The 27752-nt window shown below is 47.1% G+C and overlaps 1 protein-coding gene across 2 annotated transcripts; it reads right to left on the reverse strand.

Moving 5' to 3' along the window:
- Window positions 1-1438: 1438 nt before the first annotated feature.
- LOC146334286 (uncharacterized) lies at window positions 1439-21127 on the reverse strand. Of its 2 annotated transcripts, none has more exons than XM_084824547.1 (3): window positions 20667-21127; window positions 12641-13946; window positions 1439-2178 (listed from the first exon to the last, which is right to left on the reverse strand). In XM_084824547.1, exons 1-3 carry the CDS (start codon window positions 21013-21015, stop codon window positions 2163-2165), a joined length of 1671 nt encoding a protein of 556 aa, XP_084680673.1. In that variant the 5' UTR covers window positions 21016-21127; the 3' UTR covers window positions 1439-2162. The 2 variants fall into 2 exon arrangements, with proteins under 2 accessions (XP_084680673.1, XP_084680672.1); XM_084824546.1 differs by lacking the exon at window positions 1439-2178 and adding an exon at window positions 8470-10664.
- Window positions 21128-27752: the final 6625 nt, after the last annotated feature.

The following is a 27752-nucleotide window of genomic DNA, read 5'->3' on the forward strand; positions in this document are numbered from 1 at the left end:
CATATTAGTTTCATGGTGTTAGCACACGCGCTGGGCAGAAGAACAGCTGAGATCTGAGAGAGCTGCTCCCAGGTGAAACACAGTGCTGGTGGACCAAGGATCTGACTCACTATGGGAGTTTCATATGGTGGGGAGCGACCACAGCTAACATGCTGCGTGTACCAACGATCCCCGGTTCAATTCCTGGCATTTCCATTTTTAAAAAGGGTCTGGTGATAGGGAGAACTGTTCTCTCTGAGATTCTGGAGAGTGGTCAGAATAGATAATATTGGGCTAGATGAACAAGTAGTCTGGCAGCTTCTTATGTTCATATGGACTTCCTTCACCATTGTTGCTTCTGTATGACTCTAAGGGCGCAATCCTATGTGTGTTTAGGCACACACAAAAGTCCTACAACTCCCAGCATTCCCCAGCCAGCATGGCTGACTGGGGAATGCTGGGAGCTGTAGGACTTTTTTCTGCCTAAACATGCATAGGACTGCGCCTTAACTCAACCTTCTCAATAAGCCCATCTCTTCCTGGTTCACTCCACCACCACCGGATCTGTTTCACCCATCTTTCCATAAGGTTTTAGACATCAGTATGAAAAAGTCTTGTGATGGAAATCCTTGCGTATGTGCTACATCAGCATATTAACAATATGAGAAGAACGAGATGCAGAAGTGACATATGAGGAATTAGTCGTGTTCATGCTGATGGCAGGCCACAGGGGACTAGCTAAAAGCTGGAAAACTGCAGAGGGTTTTCTGACTGTATCAGAGAGCTCTCTGTCTCTAGCTACCTTTGAGCGCTCCAGCTACCAAGAGGCGCGAAGAAGTGCTGCAAAGTATGGAAACAATAGCGTGTGTGTGTAATGTAATGAATAACAGTATTTAACATTCCCCAGTGTGTGTGTGTGTGTGTGTGTGTGTGTGCACAGCCCCAGGTCTATCACCAACACTGGATTCAGCCCTTAGGGCTGAAAAGATTGTAGACCGTCTTTTAGGGAAACAGACTCTGAAGAGCAGCTCAGTGTTATGAAGTCCAACACTTAACAATTCCTTTGCCTGCAGGTGGGACATCCAGGTTCATTTGAGACACCTTATTTTGTTTCAGTTAGAGGGGTAAAAGCGAGAGCTACTCATAGGAAACAATTCAGAAATCCAGGAATGTATTGCTGCAGTGAATTACCAGCTGCATGGGTACCCTCTCTTGTCTCCGCAAAGGAACAGCACCGCTCTTTCAAACCCAACTTCTTATGTAGGGAAAATGTGCCTAAATATTTTTTTTTTTTTTAAACACTGATGTGCAAATATAGTCCAGTTATAATCTCCCTAAAGCAAGTGGAGACAAGGGTGGATATAAGAGACAATCTAATTCCCGTTCTACAGGTTGGGGTCATAACCACCCTGTATCATGATGATGTTTACCTAGAAGAAGGGAGCTGTGCTTGATAGATAGTGGCTTACAATAATTCTTTAATAAAGACTTTAAAACCTTTTTGCTCTTTATTGGTGAAATATAATATTACAGTTCAAGATCTAAGGTGAAATATTATACAGTTCAGTTATCCAGATGCAGACAGAACAATTGACTTAACAGGATATTACAATTATTTCAAGAGAACTCTTTGGGTTAACAGGGTCCATATGTTTAAATCACTGGAAATAATCACACAGTCATGTTGAAATCAGAAAGGGAAGCAAAACAAGCTATCACAAATAAACCGAAATCTGGTGGAAGCAAATAGAGCTTACTGGTTTCTTTTGAAACAGTTCCCCCACCACACACCCCCATCACAGCAATGCTGAAGTCTGAGATTGTTCCATGTTTTTTTATGGACAGCTCTTTACTCTCCTTCATGGATCAGTGCCTTGTTGTGGCGATGGGGCTTGCATAACTCAGTGAAGCCATAAGCCATGCCATGCAGGGCCACCCAAGACGGACAGGTCATGGCAGAGAGTTCTGACAAAATGTGGTCCACTGGAGAAGGAAATGGCAACCCACTCCAGTATTCTTGCCAAGAAAACCCCATGGAACGTATCACAAGGCTAAAAGAGATGATGCCGGAAGATGAGCCCCTCAGGTCGGAAGGTGTCCAATATACTACTGGGGAAGAGCAGAGGGAATTTCCAAGTAGCGCCAGAAAGAGTGAAGCGGCTGGGCCAAAGCCGAAAGGACACTCAGCTGTGGATGTGTCTGGTGGTGAAAAGAAAATCTGATGCTGTAAAGAACAATATTGTTTAGGAACCTGGAATGTAAGATCAATGTTCAGCGGAGGACAGGAAGGCCTGGCGTGCTATGGTCCATGGGGTCACGAAGAGTCGGACACGACTTAACAACAACAACTTTACTCTCACCTTGGTATTCTTGTTAAGATTTTTAAACCGTCTTGCAGGATAAATTATTTCCTCCCAAGGCTCCCTAGTGGCTCTGTAATCCCAAAAATGGCTAACAAAGCCAGCCTGGAGACTGAGTCGACCATAAAGGTGTGTGGTCGTAGTCTCCAATGTGGGTACCCCCAGTCACCTCTCTTGGCACCTGCCAGGATCCCAGCCCCTCCTTATTTTTAAAGATTAAAAAACAAACAAACTGGAAGGCTGGCATATCGTTATTTGGGTTCAAAAGAGTGTGTTTGTGTTTTGGAGCTCAGACCCCACCTCTGCCTTATACTTAGGTTCTTGGGCAAGTTATGTTTCCTTTAATATCACGAGTTTGTCTTTGGGGAAAGGAGTATTTTGTAATTGGCCACGCCTCGCATGGCAGGCGTTTTATGAATGGGCAAGGCTTATCCCCATGGCAGTCATTTTGTGAAAGCACCCACAACACTCTCTCAAAATTTGAAATGTGCCCATTGACCCAAAAAGTTTGGGGACCCCTGGTGTTTGGGTGCATGGTTGGTTTGAGACCCCCACTTAATCCCAGCTGCAACCAGAGACGTACGAAACGTATAGAATAACACACAGTGTTATACGGTACTACTTGGCTTCCCCTCCATCCCTTTCCGCAGATGGAAAGGAAAGCTTCCTATAGAGATCAATGGAAAAATCCAGGATTTCTCATGGCCATGACTGGGCAAAAAATAGCAGCAATGGCACGCTCTTTTCAATGCTGCATGCAAGGTAGTGGAAATGAGACTTTTGCGTGCAACTGAGTGCTGGATTAGGGCTGGGAGGGGATATGTGGGGAAATTTTAGGAGATGGGCCTTTGCTGCAACCTGAAGGATCTTTTGTATGGGGGATTTGGGGCTGAAAACCCGAAGCCTAACGTCTGACCCAAAATATTAAGAGTGGATTACATTACAGGACTGTTGTAAGGCACTCTTTCTCTCTCTCAGCCACAGTCAGACCCTGCAATATAGGGATGATGACATTGGAATTTGCATTGGACCATTCTATTTTTTAGTTGTTTAAAAATTCCAAAAAGTAAACATTCCCACAAGGAAGAAAACCCGAATTAGAAAGAACAGGAACGCCTGCTACCATTAGTTTGGGACGCTGGTGGCGAATACACTGGTGCCCAATCACAAGCTACAACAGAATTCTGGCCTTCTCCATGGATTTCAATGGTCGGCACTCACTTCCGTCCTAGGCGATTTTAAAACAGGCTTTTAATGAAAACCCGCGAGTATTCTATTCATGCGGGGAGAGGCGCCTCTTCCACGTTCTATCTCTGTGGTACGACCAATCGCGGCGAGGGAGGGCGGGGCTTTAGCTTTCTCCCACCTCCGCCAACGGACAAGCCCAGGAAGGGGGCTGGTCCAGGAGTATAGGGATAGGTCCCTTAGGGCAGTAGGCGTGACAACCGAGAAAACTGGCGGCAACGCCTACCAATCACTGCAGGCGAGACGACTACGGGACGGCAGAACTCCGGAAGAACGGCCGCGGCGCCTACCAATCGCCGTCCGCGAAAGAGGGCGAGACTTCCTGCTCCTGCCGAGGAAGTTATCCCCCGGTCCCGCTCCTGGGGCGGTTGCCTCGGCAATGGGCGGAGGAGAGGCGACCATCGCCCACCCAGCCTTTGCGGGCGTGGCGGCGGCGGCGAGGAGCCGATGGCGGGCGATTCTCTTCCGGCCCCCGCCGCGGATGCAGCCGCGCCAGCGGCGCTTCTCCCGGACCACCCGAGAGAGGAGCGGAGCTGCGGGGCCGCCGCCTGGACGAGGCGGCCACCGCGGGCTGGGGAGCGTGACCGGGCGCGGCCGCAGTCAGGCCGGCGCTGGCTTCCCTGCCCGCGGGCTCCCTCCAGACGGCCCCGCGGCACCAGCCAGCCCGCCGCCTCCAGCTGCTCGGCGCAGCTCCTTGCCGCGCCCTGCGTCGCCTTCCCCGCAGCGCCCGCGCCGGGGCTGCGCCCAGCGGCGCCCTCCGAGGAGGAGCTGGCCCGCCGCAGCGCCCGCAGCCCCCGCTCCGTGCACATGCAGCTGGCGTGCGGCCCCCGCGACGGCAGCGTCCAGGCGGCGGCGAAGTGCCCGGGCTCCCGCCCCGACGCCGCCATCCTCGAGGACTCCGCGCTCGCCCGCCCGCCCCCTCGACGGGGCCCGGCTCGGGCCGCTGCGTTTGCCGGGCGAGTCCCAGCCCGCGACACACGCTTTAGCTTGCAGACGGCGCGCGCGCGCGCGGCGACGGGACGTAATTTCGTGCTCAAGGGTTTCCTTCCAAGACTTGTCGCAGACGGAGCCGCAATGGGAAGCTTTAAATATTTGGGTCAGAGTGAAACCTGGGTTCAAATTCTCAGTCGTAAAGCGCACCAGGGGCATAGCAGTGTATCGCATCCTCACCTGCTTCATGGAGTTTTGGGGAGGAGGAGATCCCTTGTATGCCACATTTGAGGTCCTTGGATGAAGGGTAGGATACAAACGGAATTTATGCTAGATATTAAAGCAGGGAATGTAGTGACATCCCCAAAGCTAACTACGATATCGTGGCATGAGCTTTTATAGGCAAAAGTGTACCACCATGGACATCATAAATCATGTACATCAATTGAGGGTTTTTAAAGTAATGCCCTGCGTGGCAGTATCTTCTGCCATTTAAGCAACGTGTCTGGCATAGGTTACACAGGATTATGTTCCAAGACTGTCATTTTGTGAGGTGCTGAGAGAGAGCACCAGCACTCTCGCAGAACTGTAATTCTCAACATTCTTGAGCAGAATGCCGATAGCCAAACCAGGTTAAGTCTTAGGTGGGGACAAAACCTATGTAAAGGCACAAATAATAATTCCTGTCAACTGAACCGACATAACTTGTCTGGCAGGACTGGACCTTTGCCATCGAAGCAAGAAAGATGGGGAGAGAAGGGAACCTGTCTTTCCCAACATTGTTAGCAATGCACTTGCAAGCTGCTCAGGAAATAGCATGAGGGACAAAGGAAGGATGGAAGATCCTCTCTGAGATAAAGTCTATGCAACAGGCATGGTGTGAAGTATCCCTTTGGATCCAGATGATAAAGGCTCACTGAGTCCAAATTACAGAAACCAGCTAACAGGTGTGTGTGTTGCAGGGGAGGGTGAGGGAGCATAATCTGATAAATTGTAGGATGACGTGAGAGGGGCAAGTTATAAGATACATGGGCAAGGGCTCCAGAAACTGGTGTATTTCAAATTTTAATGCAGGGTGGCACCGCCTATAGCTAAAAACCCCAGACTACAAAACGGGAAAATGTTTGCACTTAAGAGTCAAGGCTGAATTGAGAATGCTTGATGGAACAAGGCTTGACCCCCACCCAGGCGTGGGTCTCTGCACCATCCTTGATGCATCCCTCCCTCACTAACACCTATCACATTTCCCCTTCTGTCCACAGGGGGCTGGAGTTACCCCTTGAAAACGTGGCTTATGACCCCAAATCGGTTTCCTTGTAGCCTGGCTGAAAAGTACAATGCCTGGCAGAAGGAAGCCCTCTCTGTTCTGCACCAGACTTGCACCCTCTTGAAGAGGTGCTCCAAATGCCTGGACAAGTCCAGAGGCTCTTTGCAGTACACTCCCCAGAAGGTCTGCCAGATTTTCCTGGCACACTGCATCCTGCACATTGCCCTTAGCTGCAAGCTCCCCTTAGAACCAGCAGAAGGGGAAGAGTTGATGGAGGAGGAAGAAGCTGAACTTGAGCTTCCCATGCAGACTCCATTTGTTCAGATCTCCAGCGAAGCCCAGGCTGTCAGGGCACAGATTGTCCAACAACTCAGGGACAGCCTCATGTAGGCAGTTCTTTGGTCTCAGGGTGTGGAAAAGTCTGATCAGAGAATGAGCTGCTTTTGTGGAAATTGGGTTTTACAAATCTAGTAACATCCTGAATATTTTGGTGGATTCTAAATGCTGTCAGAGTGTGAACTTGGTGACTTCTGTCTGGATGTGAAATTTTACAAGCCAATGATACAGCAATCAGTATAGCTTTTATTGAATAAGATAGCATCACCGCAAACCTGCCCTTAAGGACAGCACAAGTTCAAATCCTTCCTGTTCCTGAGGTCCCTGGGGATTGCACAGATCTCCCCTCCTAGTGTGACTGAGAAGTACTTGAACTGATGGTACCATCTTGGCAGAGAAGACCTTGAGCCTTGGTAGTTTTGATGTCAAAAACCATTATGAAGGAGTGGGTTTGCTTCAATGTGCTGTACTGACACTGGCAAAGAGCTTGAAGTCAAGTCCTACGTGCTTGACATGGGTAGTGATGTTAAAGCTAGAGGAAGGCTCCTGGCTAGCCAGCATACACCCACACAGTACAACACCGACAGTACTGCAATCAGAGCACTCTCAGCTACCACTGTCATTCAGAGGCCACACTCCTAATCCTCTACGGTTCTGGCAGAAAGGGGCATGCCCTCTCACACTACAAGACAGTAAACAGGCAATGTAGGAGCTAACTGGTGGGAGAAAGGTGCCTCCTCTTCTAGAGTGTAGCCCTTTCATAAGCGTTTGTTGCTGTAGCTATCGCAGTACTGGTAAGGCAGGAAACAATGTCTTTCATGTAGACAGCTGGGCCCAGGAAGGAGACAGCTTTACAGGGACCCAGGAGTCTGTCCTGCTGTGGCTGGAATGAGAAAATAGAACATGCTCTTGTGTGCAAGATCAGTATTTTGATTTTGCATACTATTAAGAATAAATCAGAAGGCATGATCTAGCCAACGTTACGCAGGCAGAACTAAACAGGCATAGGAAGGGTGGGTGGGTAGCTTTTGTATTACTGTCACTTAGCAGCAGGCCGAGGTTTTGCAAACTGATGCAACATATATGACTCACTGGCCCTGTGCAGACCTTGGAATTACTGAAATGCAAGGAATCTTGGATTCAGAATGCCCATTGCTGTAAGGAAGCTTCTTCTAGCACTCTGAGTTTTGATTCTTAGTTGGCACTAAATACAGCCAGTATTTAATACCAACTAAAAATCAAAACAAAGTATTAGAAGCTTCCTTATAGCAATGGGCACTCTTATCATGGTATCTTGAATTATTTAAATGCAAGGATTACATAAGGCCGTAGCAAACTGATGTGTTTCAGTTCTCGAGTTTAATTGTAAAAATATGGATTTCTTCCTCAGTTTGATTACTTTCCACAAGACACACCTCTCATGATGCAATAACAACTTTTTTAATGCGGGGAAAATATCAGTATTTTCTTAAAAGGGGTCCTCTCATTCTGAAGGGCAAGGGAAGCAACCTGAAGTCAGAGCGCTAGGGCATATCCTTCCATTTTGGACAAATGAAGGAACAAAACTCATCCCACTTGCAAGATCTGCACTGCCAGAAGTGTAAGAACTGCTGCTTGTGTGGATAGAACTGGCACCATAGCTTATGTGAATCCTCAGCAGCTGGAACCCTGGGGTGGTTCTTGCTGGGGCTGAAGTAGATGAAGTCAATGGACCCTAATTGACTGCAAGTCAAATGGAGATCCATGCAAATATCTGCCCAGAGTTGCAGTCAAAAGTCTGGCCAACTTCTAAGTCATAACATTCAGCTGCCCCTCCATTCAAAGCTGGCTCTTACCTTATCTACTCCTTTTCTGTCAATACCAATCACACAGTACTCCTGGTCCCTAAACTCTACTGCCAACAGATATCACAGCTTATCCAATTACCGGAGGGGGTGCACGACAGCTGACCCTCAACAACTTGCATCCCATTTTCTGGCAGTAGACTTATGCTCTCCTAATGTCTTTTTCTAGAGGTTTTTTTAGGCTTCAACATCCTATTTTTAATAAATGCAGTTCACTGATTGGCAATGAGCTCTTGTAAAGCTGACCAGATAAATAGGAGAAACACTGCAGTCCTCTAACGACTACACTAGTACAATCAGATATCTTTCTAGTTGTGCACACTTCCACCACCACCCCAATCCCTCAAAGTGTGTAATTACCTTGTCTCCAAGCCAGGTGACTGTGTTAGAAGTTTCCCAGGATTGATACAAGCAACGGAAAAACAAACACTGCTCTCTTCTATTGACAGTTGTAGTGTATTTGGGGAGTTTGGTGTAGGCCCCACTAACAGAGGGAGGAAAGGGAATTATGTGTACGACTGCACATTTTTATTTTATGGAGCAATCTGTTACATTTTAGTTTGGCCATGTGGCTGTTTGGATACAAAATGACCAGGTGGAGCATTATTTAGATCTTATACAGTTGGTTCTTGGGCAATTCTGCCTGGCGAAGTGGAAACCAAGAGGGCAAGTCACTAGGAGGATTTGCCTAAGAAGTCATGTCCTTAAAAACAGGATAGTACAGCAGGTTTGCACATTCTAATGGGTTTCCCAGAGAAGATAATCCTACATAAAGCCATTCAACGAGCAATTATCTAGCTACTTGAAAAAAACATATATAAAGACTGGCTTCATTCCAAGCATTTTTATTAAACTTTTATTCTGGATTGAGCTAGTGTTCAGCCAACATTTGTCAGTTGACAGTGCTGCTTTCCACTTTTAACTGTGCAGCTGCACCCGTTTTAGAACTCTGATCAAATTTTAATTGCTGCTGCTCATAGACAGTTCTCTCTCATTCATATATATGGCGAGAAATTTATCTCTGCAGTTACACTGAGTCAACAGGAGCAACAATAGCTCCTGTCAGACAAGATCGTTTCAGCCCCTCAGTTTCGCAAATCCATACCTCTCTTCTACACCTTTGGTTTCAGTGTGGAGTCTTCACTTTCCTGTCACATTAGCTCTGTGAGAAAGGCTCCGGTGACCAACTATCTGAAGAATCTGACACCATGAAGGGCAAATGGAGCAGCTAGATTTGGAAAGGATTCCCAACAACCTTGTGACTGGTCTGCCGAAGACCACAGGAAGGACAGACCTTTGCAGAGACTGTTACAATTTACGTAGGAAGGGACCAGTCTTCAACACTGCGGGAACAAGAAAACTGGAGAAAGACCTCGCAGTCCCTCAAGCCCCTGGCCTGAAGGGCAGTACCTGACCTGTAAATATTCTATGCACCAGTGGGAGTTTGGATCTTAGGAATCCAAAATATTTTGACAGGCCTGGTCTTAGTCCAGCACTGCAGTCACCTGCCTCGAGTCCATTTAGCAGTGATGCTCCTGATGACCCTGAGTTCAACTGTTTACTTCACCCTTCCCCAATCAGGGCCCCTCGAAATATTTTGGACTTCAACTCCCATCAGCCATAGCCTGCATGGCCAATGATGATGGCAGTTGTAAGCCAAAACATCTGGAAGGACTCAGGTTGGGGAGCGTTGGTTTACACATGTGCAAAAATGAAATGTAATCACACACACACACACACATACACATCACCACCAAAACCACCAGACAACTTGATTTTCTAAAATTTCTGTCCCCACGTTTTATTTACAGTTAATACAAAAAAAAAAACAACCTGAACTTACTTCTAACATCAGGTTTACTTGCACACTCTATACTGGCAAGTCACAAGAAGAAATCAGTGAAGGATGCTGTTACATAAAAGCAAGTGAGCTGACTTAAAAAAGATATCAAGTGATCCTTTGAACCAGGACATTGAATGAGGATTGAATAAAGGATGCTTTATTTCTCACTGGCGGGACCTGGAGAAAGGCAAGACCAAGGAACCGGACGCAAACGTCGTTCACCCATCCTCACCCTGGGACTTTGGTTTTAAATGGTTGAATATGCAGCAATTTACAGCGCTCCTGAGGCGAAGCACAGAGCCCTAACTCTGAGATTAAGATGGCAACCCAAACGACTCTCCTAGAAAACTGCTAGTCTTGGATGGCGAAATATGGCTCACTAAAGTAAATAACAGACCCTTTACTTAGAATACGAAAGGACAACAACAACAACAAAAGAGATACAGAAGTGCTGCCAAGGGCACCTGTGACAAAGGGTGGGAAGAAATGTAGCGACTAAAAGGATATTCTGAAATCAAAAAGCAAAGACTGCTCATCAAGGACGCAGCAGCTGTGGTTATGCTAAATGTGTCACAACGGCGGGCGCCAGAACAATGACGCAGTCCCACCCCAGGAGAGACGGGGGAAAAATCCTCTACAGACGGCGCTGGTAACTAGCATGCAGCTGCAGTTGTGCGCTACGCAAATAATCGCCATAGGCACCCGCATAACGGGCATAATCAGATTGCATTTCTGGGAGACGGCGATAATCCAGTTGACCCTTTGTTGGCGAATGGCGGTACGCATGGGGGGAGTCTGCTAAACGGCGGAAATCTGAGAGGTCAGATAAACGGCGGTCATCTGAGAGGTCAGAATTGTACCTGGTTAAGAGAAGAGACATTTGATAAATAAAAAAAAGCTCATGGCGAAGTCCCAAATAATACATACTCTAAGATGGAGATGGCCTCCCCCGCCCCTGCACAGAAGAGGATCGCTGAGATATAAGCAAAGAAATGGGTCTACTTGAGGAATCCAAAAGACAATCTTTCCTCTACTGTCCTGTTGCAAGAATTGGGCTATTTACCTCTGTCTCAGATGGCACAGTGGGTCTCTCAACAGTTCAGCTGTACTGAAATACCAGAATACTTGCTGACCATTTAAGCATAATCTTGAGCCTTGCATCAGAAGAGCACGTCAAGAACAGCTCTATGAAATGACGAGGCCTCACAGCTCTACATGCAGTGGTTAGTTCCCAAGAAGTTGGAAGCATGGACTAAAACCTGCCCTAAAGGCAAATGCACAAGTGTGCCATTCAAATCCCTTAATGCCAGGCACAAGCAGCTCCCTGTCATTATCTGGTAAGCAAAATGCATTTTAACATACACTCAGGGGCTAACATATTACTTCCAGAGTTCCACAGCTGAACACTGGGCTCAAATTCAGCCCAAACTACAGCACAGCCCAAAAAGAATCCACTCTCCTGGTGACAGAAGTGTGGGGGCTGAAATACTAGGTGCTATGTGCAGGCCTGGCTTCCCATAATTTGATTGGATCATAGAAAGTTACACTGGCCCTTTGGAATTGGAATACAGGGCTGGAATAATTCTTCTGTTGTCATTACTAGGAGTTCAAGCCAGTGCAACTCTTACTTGCAATCTCAGGCAAGGAGGCTCAAAAGGTCTACTTTCCATTCTGTATAGCAGGATCTGGTCAGGTAGCAGAGCCAGTATCAGTAATGTGGAAAATTGAGAAAACGGGAAAACATTCCAGTGCTTAATTTTTCTGCAGAAAATTTACCATTTCATAAGTTGATTAGTAACTGAATGTATGCAAATTTCAAATACAATATTTGGCAAGCTTGGCAGTTTCAAAGCTGTAATTAATGTTTTTTCATGTAATTATCCCTAGCATACATATATGGCCTTGAAAAACAGAGTGAAATGGAACTAATAAATAGTGACAGCAGAACTGAAGATGCCCCAACAACCTCAGTGGAAGAGAGCTGAACTCTGCTGGAAAAGATGAGTAGTTGTCAGAATATCATGCACAGTTCTTTGGGTTGCTAAAATTAATTAGTGTGTCAACAATTTTCAGTATTTTTGTTTTTTTCTTAAATTTTAACCATGTAAGGGAAGTACATGCTGTTTTCTTAAATTTTTGTACAGGTATTCTAATAAAACTTTCTACATAATATAACATTTAAATCACATTAAGTGTACTTTAATTTCCCCTCTCAAATATTTCAGGTCAAATACTTGTGTAGTAGTGGGACAAAAAATTAACATGGGGCATTTTTTAAAGCTAAATGCAAGTAAAATAAACATGCTAAATTAGAACATTTTCTGATGCCACCCGAAAATTTTCCCATGACTTTATGCAAATTAACCTAATAGGCAACGGAAATTTTCCGCAAAATCCACATCACTGGCCGGTATACAAGGATCCTTCCACACATCCTCTTGCCTAGGGATTTTCTTTCCCCAGAGATTCCTACCTAACACTTCTCACAAAGATGTACTCATAATCATGCACAGAAATGTGCAGGCAGGAAAAATGGTAGCGTACAGCCCCTATTTGCTCCCCTCCCCGCAAAGAGTAAAGCACAGAAAAGGGTTGAAAGATCAGCCGGACTGAGAGAGAGAAACTAATGGCACAGCCAGTGCAGGGAAGAATAAGCGAGCCCCACTCCCAACCCACATCTGCATCCAGTCAAATGCCAATTCATTAGCATGAAGTCTGCCACCTCCCAAGAGCCGCCCAGTGAAGACTCCTTCAAGTCCCTCTGAAAGTGCAGAGAGATCCTTGGGCAGAAGTCGCAATTCAGGTGAAAAGCATTACTGCTGGATTAGCTGCATACCTCTTATTCATTGCAGCTGCTTTTCTGTAGAGATCCTCACGGCTGCCACGTGGTGGGGAGAGGCGAGTGCGTTCATACGGCGGATGGAGACCAGCAGCTTCTGATTGAGACATTCCTGAATAGGAGGCTGCCTGTTGTGCAGACTGGGTCAGCCCATTGTATGCTGGCTGAGCTCTGTAACCAGCTGCTAAGGGAACAGAAGTGGACTGTTGTGCTGCATAGGCTGCCTCTGCTGGGGCTCTGTAGGTGCTTGACAGCGAAGCAGAAAGCTGCGTTTTATAGGAAGCGGCGGCAGCGGCATCCTGCATGTTATAAGCAGCTGCCAGGTTTGCTGCAGACTGTGCCCCATATGCAGCAGACAGAGCAGATGAAGCCTGGGCCCCGTAGGCAGCTGCATGACCGACAGCTGGCTGGACTCCGTAGGAAGCTGACTGTGCCGAGAGGGGGTGGGCACTGTACAAGGCTGACTGGTTGGTTGCGGGCTGGGTCCCGTAGGACGCTGAGAGCGCAGCAGCTTGAGCCCCATAGGAAGCAGCGTACGTTGCAGCAGCCTGTGCCCCGTAAGTGGCAGCGTATGTCGTAGTGGGCTGGGCCTCGTAAGTGGGGACTTGGGAAGCAGCTGCCTGGGCCTCGTAGGCAGCTGCCTGGGTGCTGTAGGATGTTAGTGTCGCGGCTGCTGGCTGGGCATTAGAGGTTCCCAAGGGAACTGAGGACTGGGCTCTATATGCATTTCCGAGCAAGGCTGAGGGCTGGGCTCTGTACATTGCTGCCTGCCCAGTAGTGGGCTGGGGTCTATAGGCCATCCCAAGCGATGCTGCAGGCTGGTCTCTGTAGGCTGTTCCCAGGGAGGCAGAAGGCTGATCTCTGTAGGATGCTTGCTGGGCTGCCATGGGAAGCATGTAACCTGCTCTCGTGGGTGAGCGTCTAAGGGGGCTCCTATCCCTTCCAAAATAAGAGGGGGATGTTTGCCTGGCCTGACTGTCCTGCGAGTCAAATTTGGTTAAACTGTTGCTGTTCATGCGCTGCTGATAGTCATATTCGAGTGAGGAATAAGTAGAAGCAGCCATCTGGAAGGCAAGATTACCAGATCTCAAACCATCACTCCTGGGCTGGAGTTTCTCTACAGTTGGGATTTTGTTCTTCTCAGCTCCACCGGCCAGCTGGCCCCCGTGCCCAGCTGGCCCCCTTTTATGAGCTTTATTCGAGAGTTCCACGTTAATTCTTTTGCCTTTGACTTCCCTTCCATTAAGATGTTCAATAGCGGCTCTAGCGTCCTCATCCTTCTCCATGTGAACGAAGGCATAGTCTGATAAAGCAGCAGATAGAAGGTTATCAATAACGAACACATGACATTTTATTATCGGAACCCCCTCCTAATTGGATCTGGCCTGGATACCAAGGAAGGCCTCAACCTGCAGCACACGATCTGTTTGGTAGCAGGACTATGCAGACTGAATCAGCTGACGTGGGTTGTTCTACATCGCTGACAGCCATAATGAAGGAATGGGCCACTGGCACTTAGTAGGGCACAAGGTACTGTCGACCTGCCCTTAATGTTGGAAAGCTAAGCACGAGGCTCCCCATCCTGCCCCATAGCTCACACACCACCTCAGCCGCATGGAGGATTTGCCCATTTGGCTCATCTCAGGATAATCCCCTGAGATAGCCAAAATATATCACGCCATCTCTGCGCTTCTTCATCTCTCTACTTCAACATATTCATCCTAAGTACTTTGAATGCTGTTGCTCTGGGTCCCCATTAAAAATGCTGAGAACATGGCTGTTCCACATTCACACCTTCACGCTTCACCTATGTGCATTTTTTGCAACAGTAATTTTGGCATTCTGCTTTTAGAAACACTTTATTCTTCTTTGAGGAGGCTGTGACCCAAGTTTACATTTTATGTTTTTCTAAATAGGGAGAATTATACACTACTTTAACGAAGGTGAATTTCAAGTGGCCACACAAACTAGAAAAGGGCTGAGGTCACCCTTTTACTCTGTATGCTCAACAGCACGGAGTACATGCCAGCAGGTCTCAGTGTTTCTTCCCTATTACCTCTCTCCCAGGACACCAATCTTACAGGTCAGAGCAGACACAGGACAAGCACTTCTGGATGCTAAGGCTATTACCTACTGGATTCAGATTAAGAAATCTAACAGGCTCAAGGTTACCAGAACTGTTCGAACAAGCGGTCAAAACTGCTGACACATTTAAGGCTTCCTAGTATTCCAACCTAACAGGTATTATAAACCAACAAGGCTGGATCAAGCTGAAGCAAAAACACAATTTAAATCTATGGTGCTTGAAAGAAGTATCTAGTGGGGTGGATCAGAGGTTCAGTGCTCTAAAGTTGCTCCTTGGCTTCACAACTGGAACTTGTGTCCCTTTTCCAAAACACAAGGGTTTTATGTCTCACTATGGTTCCAGACGATGAAAACAGGTGTATCAGCAGGCCACAATGATCACATCCCCTATCAAATAGGTAGGACAAATAAAGTAGAAATATTAGATCGCTATTTCCTGAACTGCGCTCTCTAGGATGAGATCAGACAAGTGACTTTCCACTGACTTTCAATTTTGGCCCAACATGAGGAAACTGAAGCACTCAGAGGTGAGAATCATGGCACAACTTACGTTTTACATATGTAGCTGCAAAAACTGGGGCAAATTTTCTGATTCTCAATGCTTGCTTGAGCGTTATTTCAAAGTTTTAAGTTGCTGTATATTTCCCAACAGAATAAGAGGGCTAACTACTAAATCAACAAACTACTCATTTGTTCTGCAGCCTATAAAAGGGCCTGTTCTGACACATAAGCACGCATACACATATCACATTCTTCTGGAGGGACACACTGCTGAGCCTGCCCAAACACAAGCCAGATTTTCAAAAAAATAGGGACAAACATGGGCTGTTACCTAATTAGAAACAGAAGGGGGGAAATGATTAACAGGCTAAGAGGCCAGAGAACTTTCAGAGGCACTGCATAGTTTTACTCAAAAAGATAACAATGGATGAAAGACAAATTTACTGTTAACAAAATAATATATCTAAAAACGGTAACAAAGAGGCAGCATACAGCAGCAGCCAGATGAGAAACCCAGGGATGAGAAACCCACATTTCTGTCCAGTCTCTGAGGATGGCATCAAGGCGTATAAAGGCTGGACATTTACTACACTGCAGATCAGCAGTGGTGAACCTGTGGCCCTCCAGATGCTCTTAAAAGAGTCTCACTCCCATCAGCCCCAACCAGCATGGTCAATTGTCAGGGATTATGGGAGCTGTAGTCCAGGAACATGTAGAAGGCCACGATTCCCCACCTGTGCTTTAGAGCACTCAACTGAGTATTCTGATGTTTACCGTGCTTCTATACACCCCCACCTACACAGAGTACTGATGTCATGGTTCAGGATGGATTCAGCTGTCCAGGAACATAATGGGATGTTGCTTTTGATTACACACCGCAAGCAAGACTTGAACGTGGCAGTCAGAAGACGTGTAAGAACAAGCTCTAAGGCCTGGTCACATTGCTTACCAGAAATACAGCAGTGCGATAACTCATGAACCTCCCTCCTGCCCCACTTAATGATAGGATTGGGGCCAAAGAGGTAGTTGCCTCCAAAGTCATTGCTGTGTAAAGCATGGTGCAACGCCGGGTCCTGTAGTTTTATGGCAGACTCAGGAAAGCTCTAAAAGGAATGTTTGATCATCTTAGTCCTGAGCGCTCAAGGGATAGTTTCCTTCAGTGACCGAACAGCATGCAAATCTTCCAAGCCAATGGCTATAAAAAAACCACAGGAAGGCGCAAGAGCATTTGCCAACTGCTCCAACACGAGGCAGTTAGCACTGGGGACTAAAGGGGAAAGAGAGAGATCGGGTCTCCACCTTAGGAACCGTAGAACTCCAGCATCTTTAAGAAAGTTGCTTACCAGCCTTAGGACTATGCGGAACTCCACTGGGCTTTATTTAAACCCTGTCCTCTTTAGCAATTGCTTTTGAAAAGGGAAGCAGTATTTGGCACAAGCATAGGCCGGTAAATAAACCAGGAGCGGCATGACACAGCAGCAGCTAGGCCAAACTGCACCAACCCTGGAGTATGTCCTAACAGCTCCAGTTTTCCATTCTGTTCAACTATAACGTCTCCTGTCAGACCGAAATGAGGACAGCAGGGCACTCAGCCAGTTATGCTTAAAATTTTGAAACAGCAGCCCCCCCCCCCCCCCGGGGTTCACCAAGAAATGAAATGAGATCTGTACGTCGCACACCAGGTGGCTGAAAAATGTATTAAGAAATATGGACATTCAAGCAGCACGTGCTTAACGGTGAAGAGCACGGCAGACACACACTTTGTCAGGTACTGTTGTGTGAGAGTCCCTTGCCCTCTGGGTTCAGTTATGGATTGGACAGCTTCTCACTTGAGGAAGGCATTTCCCCATGACTCTAGTACGGGCTTGGGCTCACAAGAGTTTACTGATGGTCAGCTGTCTTACAACTCTGGCCACTGTACAATCAATTTAGCTTAGAAGATGGTAGTAAAGTAAAATCACTAAGCAAGATCTAGAAGGGATCCATCAGATATTAAAGGAGGTTATCCCACACAGCACATTCTACCACCAACCAGTACCATCGGGAACACATTCAGATTTGCAGGCGCCTAAAATCAACTCCTCAGGGGGAGGGAAGGGGAAGAGGGAAAACATGGACATGTTGTCCCAAACATCTCAGGTGAAGTGGGACCACCTTATCACATACAGGTGTGCACGTAAGTAATAACCATGACAAGGATGTTGATAAATACTTACCTTATAGCACAAGGAAAATGAAGGGTAGACTTTTCCTTCCTAGGCAGAGAATGACATCATGTTCACACATAATGAAAGCCAGTAATCCTCCCTTATGAAACCACCATGTGAACTCATAGCATGCCCATGCACACAGCCTGTTTGTTTTTGCTTTGCTTCTCTTGGCAAAGCCTGGTTAAATGCTGGTTTACAATCCCGATTTATTTAGGTGGAGTAAACCATAAACATGGGTTTGGGCATCACACTACGCTATCCTTTCCTGGCTAGTTTTATCCGCGTATGTAAACAGGAAGTGAAAAGGCTGCATGTACCAGCATGCTGCTTGTCCACAGTAAGCCAAGGAAAACGAGGAATCCTGGCTTATCATTGTGTGCGCATACATGGCCTCTGTTGTAAGAAAATGGACCACTGGTCTGATGAAATAAGGCAATCTACATTCTTATTCAGGAACATAGTGGGCTCAGAGATGAGCTGGATGAAGGCCAATAAATTGAAGTTCAGTCCCAACAAGACGGCGATACCACGGTCCCCTATTCTGAGGAAACGGTGCTCAACCTATCCTGGGTACGGTCGCACTCCCTCTGAAGGACCAGGTTCTATGTTTGGGAGTACACCTTAATCCAACTTTATCACACAAGGCTCAGGTGTCCTTGGCAGTATGGAATGCTCTTTACGACCACTGGTTGTATGCCACCTGTGACCTGTCCTGGACAGCATTAGTCTAGCTATGGTGATCCATGTTCTGACAGCCTCCTATTTAGACTAGTGTCTTGTGCTTTTTGTGGAATTACCCTTGAAAATCAATCAGAAAGTGCGGCAGGTTCAAAATGTGGGTTCTAGAATTCTAACCAAGATGGCCTGCTGAGAACACATCTCACCAGTTCTGACAGAGTTTCACTGGCTACCGGTTTCAGAGTTCAATTCAAGGTTTTTACTGTTAAAGTCCCACATAACGTAAGACCAGCTACCTTAAGGAACGCCTACTCCTACATCAACCTGGCAAGACCTTAAGGCCTCCTACTGAGGCCCTTCTCCGGGTACCCCACCATCAGAGATAACGAAGGGTGGTACATACATTTCTCAAATGAATAAATGGAATGTTATTTATTTAATAAATGCAATATAGCATGTGGGCATTTCTGTGCCATGTGGATGTTTCAGTGTCTAAAGAATTATATGCAACTGCACTAAGACAAGGAGGTATGCAACTTCAGAGATCTCTTTCCTCAAGACAGACCGTCTATTTTGATGATAAAATCACCAGGGTAATGAGAGGAGAGTGAGAGATAATATTTGGACCATGTTCTCCACCACCACATAAAGCAGCGATCACATAGCTTTGGGATCAAAGCTGAATGTTCTATTAACGGTAAAACTGGAATGAGTACTTGTAAACTAATGATAGTTTAGAGGGTCCTATGACTTTGCATAAATCTCACTCAATTACAGCCTTTTGATACTGAACCAGCCAACACAGATTACCCTATGGGCATGTCATCCTTGGGGTCTTTTGAGCCTCATTACAATAGTAGCAGTGGTGGATCAATATACTACATTGTACTACTATGTTAGAGAACAAGCAATAGTGGGGAAAGAATAACCATATCTGTACTTGGCAGGAGATTCTCAAAGATACAGGTCTGCCCCTTGGAAGCAGGTACAGAAGCTTCCAGCCATATATCACTGACCCTGATGTATGCCAAACGGGCCATCCTGGAAGACGACCCAAACAGGAAGATGGCAAGTTCTCCCAACATTGCAGTTTCAAAACCTTTGAGGCAGCAGTAGGTATACTGGAGATGGGATTCAGTATCTTTGATCACTTCAGACTCCGCCATGGTCTGGTATAACTAGAAAAGAGCACAGAGAGCTGGGCCACTGCAGCGTTTGTGTGTTGTGTCAGGGCAGTGAGTGCTGGAATTAAATATTCCTCCCTTATACCAAGGGGGGGGGGGCATGGCTCAGAACCTTTTGAAGCACACAAGTTATTGCTTTTATTGCTCTAGTGGTAAGTTTCCCTAGGTGGGGCAAAGCAATCTGCTCACCCTTTGCCAGAGGGGGAAAGATGGACTCTTCTTCTGACCCAGCAGTTCTTGCAGTCACTCAACAGGAAGGGCACACTCTACGCATTTTAGAGGGCCTATGGTCACCTCACTGAATATAACGTTTATATTCTTACAAGAACTGGACGAATTTACAGAGACTAAATTTACAGAGTTATAAGACTTATCAATAATTATTTGGAATCCCACTTGCTTTTACCCTTTTTTCTCCCCAACTCTTTTTCCTTTTGTGCCACGCTTTTTAAGGCTACGGGCAGGAACGGTCTTGTTTTTATTGATTATATGCAAGCTGGTCCAGTAGCCTTTTTGTCTGAGGAGCAGGATAAAAATGCTTTAAATTTTTTTAAAAATGTAGTCAGGCACACCTCCTTACTGCCTAGAGGCCTCCTTTCCCCTCCCTCCCCATCTACAAACTGCCACTAACAAAGGAATGGGAAACTACAGCCCTTCCACTGTGTTTAGACCCAGTTCCATGACCCGCTGAACTTTGTAACCAGTAACAGTTTACTTTTCCCCCACCCCACCCCTCCCCTCCCCTCCCTCTCAACCTTTTCCTTGTGTCTTTTAGATCGAGAGCAGAGGCTGTGGCGTTATTACTGATCTTTGTAACCTGCTCGGGCACGCTTTTCCGGCGGACGGGCGGGGCTAGAAAATAAATACATTAAACGTTTTAACTCAATAAATATTTGTCAGGAGTGAAACCTCCTCAGAGGCTGCCAGTCAACCTGCAAGTACCGAGAAAGAACCGGGAGGAGGGAAGGGCTGATCTTTCCCTGGAGAGAAAGATGGTCTCCTTGCGGTCCTCTGGGGAGGGGCGCCCACACGCTCTGCACATGCTTAGAGGCCCGCGGCATGCGCTCTGCACATGCCCAGAGGCATGTTTTAACTGTCGCGCCTGTTTTTATGCATTTTATTGCTGTGAGCCACCTTGGGAGGGCTTCTGCCCTGACAGGCGGCCAATTTTTTTTATTTTTTTTTTAATACAGGCTCTCTTCCGCGCTTTCTGCACACGCCCGGGGGCTCCCTTCCGCGCCCTTCGCACACGCCCAGAGGCTCTCCTCCGCGCGCTCTGCACATGCCCGGAGGCTCCCTCGCGCGCTCTCGGCACGTGCCCGGAGGCGCTGGCCGCCTCTCCCCGTCCGCCGACGTCGCCGGTACCTTTGACAATGTCGCACTCGACGACGGGGCCGAACTCCTGGAAGAGGACGCGGAGCTCGCCGCTGGTGCAGGCGGCCGAGACGTTGCCGACGAAGATCTTGACGGTGTGGGTGGGCCTGGGGCGCGAGTGCTCGACGACGACGCGGTGCCCGTGGAGCAGGTGCCCGTTGAGCTTGCCGATGGCGCGGTCGGCCGCGGCCTCGTCGCGCATGTGGACGAAGGCGAACTGCTTCATGAGGGCCACCTTCAGCACCTCGCCCGGCTCGGCCGCCTCGAACAGGTCGCGCAGCTCCACCTGCGAGGTCTCCTCGGGCACGTTGCCCACGAACACCTTCACGCCCGGGTGCATCGGCTCGCCCCTCAGTCACGAGCGGAGCCGGGGAAGGTGCGGAGGGAAGGAAGAAAGGGCAGCGAAGGCGCACAAAATGGCGGCGGCGGCGGCGGCGGCTCCGGCGAGAGGCGGTGACGACGCCTCGCGCATGCGCGTTGGGGCGGCCGCGCGACTCCGCGGGAAAAAGCGGAGTGACGCACGACGCACGTTTCCGACGCAGAGCAACCCGACGCACGCCCAGCGGGAAAAAAAGCCCTGCAACTCCGAGCATGCCCCGGCCAGCCGCGCTGACTGGGGCATGCTGGGAGTTGTAGGACTGTTTGTGCCTGAACATGCGTAGGATGGCGCCCTAAATCGAGCTATTTGCCTCTTCTTCATCCCCCCCGGGGCTGAAGTGAAAATCGCCGATGGATACCAGTGGGGTGAAAAAAAGATTTCACCTGTGATTGGGCACCACGTGTCCTCCCTCCCCCAAAGCAGCAGCAAACAAGAGTTCTGTTTCTGTCTAACTGGGGCCTTACTTTGCCTTTCAGGGGAGAAGACCCCCCAAGGTGGCTCACAGCGAAAACTACATATAGTTTTTTAAACTGTTAGAAGTGGAAGATGTTTGCTTGCAAATAATGGAGCCAGTAGCGCAGCTAGGCAATTTTAGACCCAGGACATTTCTCTTGGCCATCCCATGTTTTATAACTGCTTCTATATTACTGATACGTTAGAGAAAATGAACAAACAAAAGATACATTTGCCCGCCCTGGTAAAAGAAAAATCTGAACATAGGCGGTTTCGCATTTCAAACTCAAGTCTTAGCACCAGTATGACTACAAGAATAAAATGGTGTTTGCTTCTCCTGCCCTGATGTTAAAACACTTCACTTGGGAATAATTTCTATACTGCCCAATAACTGAAGCTCTCTGGACGGTTCGCAGCAACTGTTTTGCTGTAGAAAGAGGCAATGTATTTTTAAAGTGAAAATAAACTGAGCCTCTCTAATCATGTATGTACGTGCCTGGCTGCCTGCCCCCAGCTATATATATGCCAGTGTAGTGTAGTGGTGAGAGTGACAGACTGGGAGCCGGGAGATCCGGGTTCTAGTCCCCACTTGGCCATGGAAGCTTACTGGGTGACTTTGGGCCAGTCACAGACTCTCAGCCCAACCTACCTCACAGGGTTGTTGTTGTGAGGATACAATGGTGAGGAGGAGGATAATGTAAGCCGCCTTGAGTTCCTTGCAAGAGGGAGAAAGGCGGGGTATAAATGCAATAAATAAATAAATATATATATATTTAAGAGCAATGAAGAGATGCTGCAGTGACCTGTGCCAGCCCTGGTGGCTGCAGCACGTCTATGCCAGCCCTGGTGCTAATGTTGGGCCTGTTTGTCATGGCCCCATCACCTGCTGCTCTCTAGGGCTTCATATTGGGGCGGGCGGGGAACTGAGCTGCAGGGCCCTGGAGCAGTGGATTTGGGCTGAGGGGAAAGTGAGGCAGGCAGTTTAAGAAGACTGACCTTTGCCGCAACTTGAGGAGTATTTCATATGAGGAAATTTGGGCTGGAATCCAAACCAGCGTCAACCCCACGTGTGGCCAGCACAGTTAATAGCACTACAGGGCTGCTATAAACCACTCTCAGCCTCACTTGCGATAGCAGCAGCATTGCAGGGCTGTGCAAAGCCAGTCTTATTTGAGCCTGAGCTCTGTCTTCACCCAGCAATATACAGATAAAGGACTACATTTCTATTAGAATGGCTATTTTATTGTATTTTATTATTTTAAAAGTGCATTGTATTTTCTATTTTTAACTGTTTCTACAGCATGTTAGTCTTTTAACTGTTTGTAATCCACCCAGAGTTTAGTTATTGGGCAGATTAGAAATGAAATAAATTAAAAAAATGTAAATTAAAAATGTTTTTGAACCCCACAGGAATTGAATCTTTCACACAAAATTAATGCATCAGAAACAGCGTGAACTCTTCCCTTTGATGTTACATTTCGTTTCAGGGTGAACATGCTTATGCCAAATCACAACTAAAACAAAAATCCCGGCTCTCTCATTTGATTTCTGTGGGCATCTAATTTCAGTCCTTAAGGGAGATTGGTGGCAGTATCCAACTGTGTCACTCCATCAGTGCAAATGATGTTGTGCTAGTGGAAACTAGGTTCTGTACTATGCGCAAGAGAAGAATCCAACTAGAGTTGTTTGCGCAAGCCTGGTTGCGCAAGCAATTTTGCATTATGCTTGTGCAACACGTTGTGCAAACCATTGCGCATTCCACTCAGGTTATGCAACTACTTGCACCCTTGTGCAACTGCTTTGCACCTGTTGTGCAACTGCTTTGCAGAACTGCTTTGCAGAACTGCTTGCACAAGAGTAATGGGCAACCGCTTGCTCAGCAGAAAAATTCAACAGAATTCCGCTAACGCTATTTGAGTTTGCAGAATGTCACCGTTGGTTACAGCCCTTAATACCCCACAAAATATCCCCCACCCACCCAAACCCAGACATAAACAGTAAGAATCACATCAAACAAATTGAGGCTGGGTAGCTGATAATAAAGTAAACTTTAATGGTTGTTTTAAGAGGAACAGGTCTAGAGTATGCATAGCTCAGAATGCATGCATTTCTCCTCCTATCCAAGACAACTGCTGGAGTACAAAGAAGATCCGCCTTAAAAATCCAGCCACAAAGCCAACATGATCACATTCTGACACTTTGTATTAATTAATTCAAAATAAATGCTCTAGTTGCCAGATTCCTGTACTGAGAAAGGGGCTAGCCTACATGATCTTTAAAGGTACCTTCCAACTCTAACATTTTAATTCTATACCCCTCCATTGCTTCCATATCTACAACAAATAACCCAAACAACCATCCACATTTTGCTAATAAGCATGCACTGAAAAAGGAGGGATGTCTACCCATTACCTTCCACGACTGAATATGGTCTAAAGGATTTTGTTTCGTTACCTTGCATATATATGACATGCAATCGCAGTGAAAGGGATGGAGAAATGGCTCCAAGGCTTGTCTGAGATTCTTATGGCAACTTGCCATGAGGAAGACCAAGCCCGTGTTTCTTAGAATCAAAACTGTCTCTGAAACACAGAGTACTTGGCAAGAAAACTCATAAACACCCTAGGATGGTACTAGCAAACTTATTTATATTGGGCCCAAAGACATTTGTACAGGTAACAACAGTTTTCAACAAAGTAGCAGACTCTCCATCCATAAAGGATCCTTTTCTAATTTAGATGAAGGATTACATTTATAGGACACATCTTCCAAACATGGATGATGCTTCACCGTGTTGCCCTGTCACTACCTCTCCCACCCACAAGCAAGGCTCCTGTGCCTTTAAGAACTGCAAACATGCAGATGGTTAACAGGTTAAGCTTCCACCATCACCACAAAGTTGCATCTCTTGAATTTCTGACTTCTCATTGGGCTCTTAAAGCAGGGGTGGGGAGCCTCAGGTCCAGAGGCCAAACGCAGCCCTCCTGGGATTCCAATCCTGCCCTCTGAGATTCCCCACAGGGCCACACCCCCTTTCCCCAACCACCAATTGTTGGGTGGCTTCCTAGCTTTTGTGCAGTTTTTCCCCCATTCTGAAAGGTTGAGATGCCTCTCTTAAGGCTTAGTTATTGGCATTAAGAGCTTTATGCTGCAATATACTGGGTGGGGTATTTTAGTCCTGCTCTTTTTGCTTTCCACGCTGCCCACCACTGGAATGCGGCAGCTTCTCCAAAACTGAATTCAGCCCTTGGGCTGAAAGAGGTTCCCCACCTCTCTGTTGAAGGCACAACCTCTGTCAGGGAAAATGGGGGCAAGAAGGCATAACAGAAGGGCAATGCACGGATGGATGACAACCACATGGGTGTGCAATGGGGAAAGGCATTCACAGAGCATTGCTGCAATAGTTGTCCGTATGCAAGGTGCTGCTCTGTTTTACGGCAGTTCAAAGGGCAGACTTTCAGGGGAGGGGAATGTTTCTAGACAAAGCAAAGCCCACACAACTGTTTCACTCTCCTCTCTTCATGCAAGGAGTCTATACATTTTTTAAAAATCTGCTCAATCTGTGCCAATTGTTAAGGTGTCCAGGCCTTATGGCTACTATGGCCAAACTCTCCCACCAGCCCTGTTCGACCAGTCAACTAGGAGAGCTCTTCAGAAGTCCTAGCCCAAGGACAGCACCAATAGAACTGGAAATCGTAGACCTGAGGGGCTGGTTGGCTGGCAACCCTCCCACCTGGCCCAGCTATAGGCTGCTCCTATTCCTCTCAGTATCACTCTAGTGCAGGCATATACTTCTTGAAGCTCTAGAAGAGGCCGGTAGAGTGTGCGATGCTTCCACAGGCTACTCTGCAAAAGCAAGGACAGAAAGGAAAAGTGGATGTAAGTCCTTTGCTATAGTATGTACAGCACTACTGCTGGCTTTGAAAAACCACAGAAGACACATTTATTCTGGGCTGAATTTGGTACTTTAAAAATCTTTTACTCCTGTGCATTTTAAACTTGCAATTCTATTTTATGTGTCTTGTAATCTTTTATGCCACTTTGTCTGGGCAGTGCGCTCCAAAAGGCAGGGTAAAAATCTTATAAATAAATTAAAACGGCAACTTGGCCTGAGCTGCCCATTCTATTTACTTAAAACCACTCTCAGCTGCCTTTCCACAGCTCAAAGTGGCTTCCACAATTATTAGGGCTCAGATAAAATAACAACAGAATAAGACAGCAGAAAGGAAAGAAAGAAACCCAACAGGCTAGCCAGTCAAACCAAAACCCAACTGGAAGAGATGTGCCATATAAATCTTCCTATATGCCAGCACCACTGGGCAGGTGAGGTCATTCCGGTCTTGGGGCAACTGATAAAAAATCCCTGCCTCTTGCCTTAACAGTACTTGCTTCATACATGGAAGAAACACAAAGCAGGGCCTGATTAGTTGACTGAAGCTGGCATAGGGGCTAATAGACAGGTGGTCTCCAATATACATGAGGTCTAGGTCATAAAGGGTGTTAAAGGTAAGCACCAGCACCTTGAATTGATCCCAGAAGCGTACTGGCAGCTGGTGCAAAGTGATGTCACATTGACAGTAAACTTTTGCACCCTACAATATCCATTAAGATGCATAGCAGCATTTTGCATTACCTGAAGTTTCCAGGTTGTCTTCAAGGGTACCCACACACAGAGCACATTACAGTAATCAAGACGAGAGACTGCGAAAGCAGGGACCTGTCTTGTGAGATCTCCTCCAAGGAAGGGGGAATCCAGTGTAAGAAATGGAGTGAATTGAAAGGGATCCTATCAAGAAAAGCAGGGCTAGGTTAAGCAAGACCCCCCCCCCCCGACTCTGTTCCTGTTCCAAAGAAAAAAACCTTACCTTGTTTGTCAAAGGCAAACCTTTCCCCTCAAGAATCCCACACACACAGGGATAATGGGGGGTACGTTTAACCCCGATCTCCCCCAGCAATCCTGATGAAAACCACCTCCACCCCTTCACTATTAGGCTTTTTCCTAAGCTGATTTTCATCAGGATTGCAGGAGGGAAGGGCTAAAGCTCTCCTCTCCCAAAAATCCGAATGAACATTGCTGCCCATGCTGCTCAACTGAGCAGTGAACAGGTGAGAGGCAGGGGGCGGGATATGGGCTAAAATATTAAAATTGATCTGCAGTTCTACCCCATTCCCCTGCACTGCTCAGCTATTCCCCGCTGAGCAGGAGGAATAAACTGAGCAGCAGGGAAGAGGAGACTACAACCACAGCCCTTTCCCCCACCGACTGGGACACTGCAGGGTAGCTGAAACCTGGCTTGTGGGCTCAAAAACTCACAGCTAGGAAAATCCCTTGACCTGGCCCTCAGTTTCTCACCTCTCAGGTGACTTTTAAGAATGCATGGCTCAAGTTTCCTCCCCTGAGAAGGCTGCCCACTGATGCCATAGACCTATGAAGGTGGCACTGCATGTGCCGTTGATCCTTGTTACTCGAGGGTCTGTGGCAACCCTCGGTGATGCTGACTGTGGAAGAGGTGAAAAGACAGTTGTTGTGTGTTAGAACATCTTAACCGGTGGCTGAACTGATGCAATTTTGTTCATGAACACGTGCTCCGGGGGTGCCTTGACTGCCATCTTCTTGGTAGAAAGGCGAGGTACAAATTTGTACCCAAATTGTGTACCTGATCCTTTAAGGGTAGCCCAGCTATAGTAGGACCCCCCCACAGAAACAGCTGGATTGAGTCTGTTTATTGACCCTTGTTCAGGTACAAATCAAATAAGGGAAGTTGTAATACTAAATCAGTTGGTAGCGCTGCCTTTCCTCCCCCCCGCCCCTTTTCTTCGAATCCAGGTGAGGCAGTGGGTGTTCTGAACAAGGGTCAATAAACTGAGACTCAATCCAGCTGTTTGTGGGGGGGGGTCCTACTCAGCCGAGTATTTTCCAACATGTGTGGAGGGAGCTGGGCTACCCTTAAAGGATCAGGTATGCAATTTGAGAGCGCTCTTGGATCCAGCATTGTCACCAGAGGCCCAAGCAGCCTTGGTGGCTCACCTTAGGTTGAATATACCAACTGCAACCCTATCTTGATAGAGCATTAATAGTTATCCATGCCCTGGTAGCCTCCCATTTGGACTACTGCAATGCGTTATATATGGGGCTACCTTTGAGAACAGTCCGGAAACTTTCATTGGTCCAAAGTGGGGCATAAAGATTATTAAGTAGAATGGGCAATGATCATATTACAACGGTGCTTTGCCATCCCCATTGG

The sequence above is a fragment of the Heloderma suspectum genome, chromosome 17 (assembly GCF_057233095.1).
Source record: "Heloderma suspectum isolate Gila_16-S chromosome 17, 16-S_ref, whole genome shotgun sequence".
In the NCBI taxonomy this organism is placed as follows: Eukaryota; Metazoa; Chordata; class Lepidosauria; order Squamata; family Helodermatidae; genus Heloderma; species Heloderma suspectum.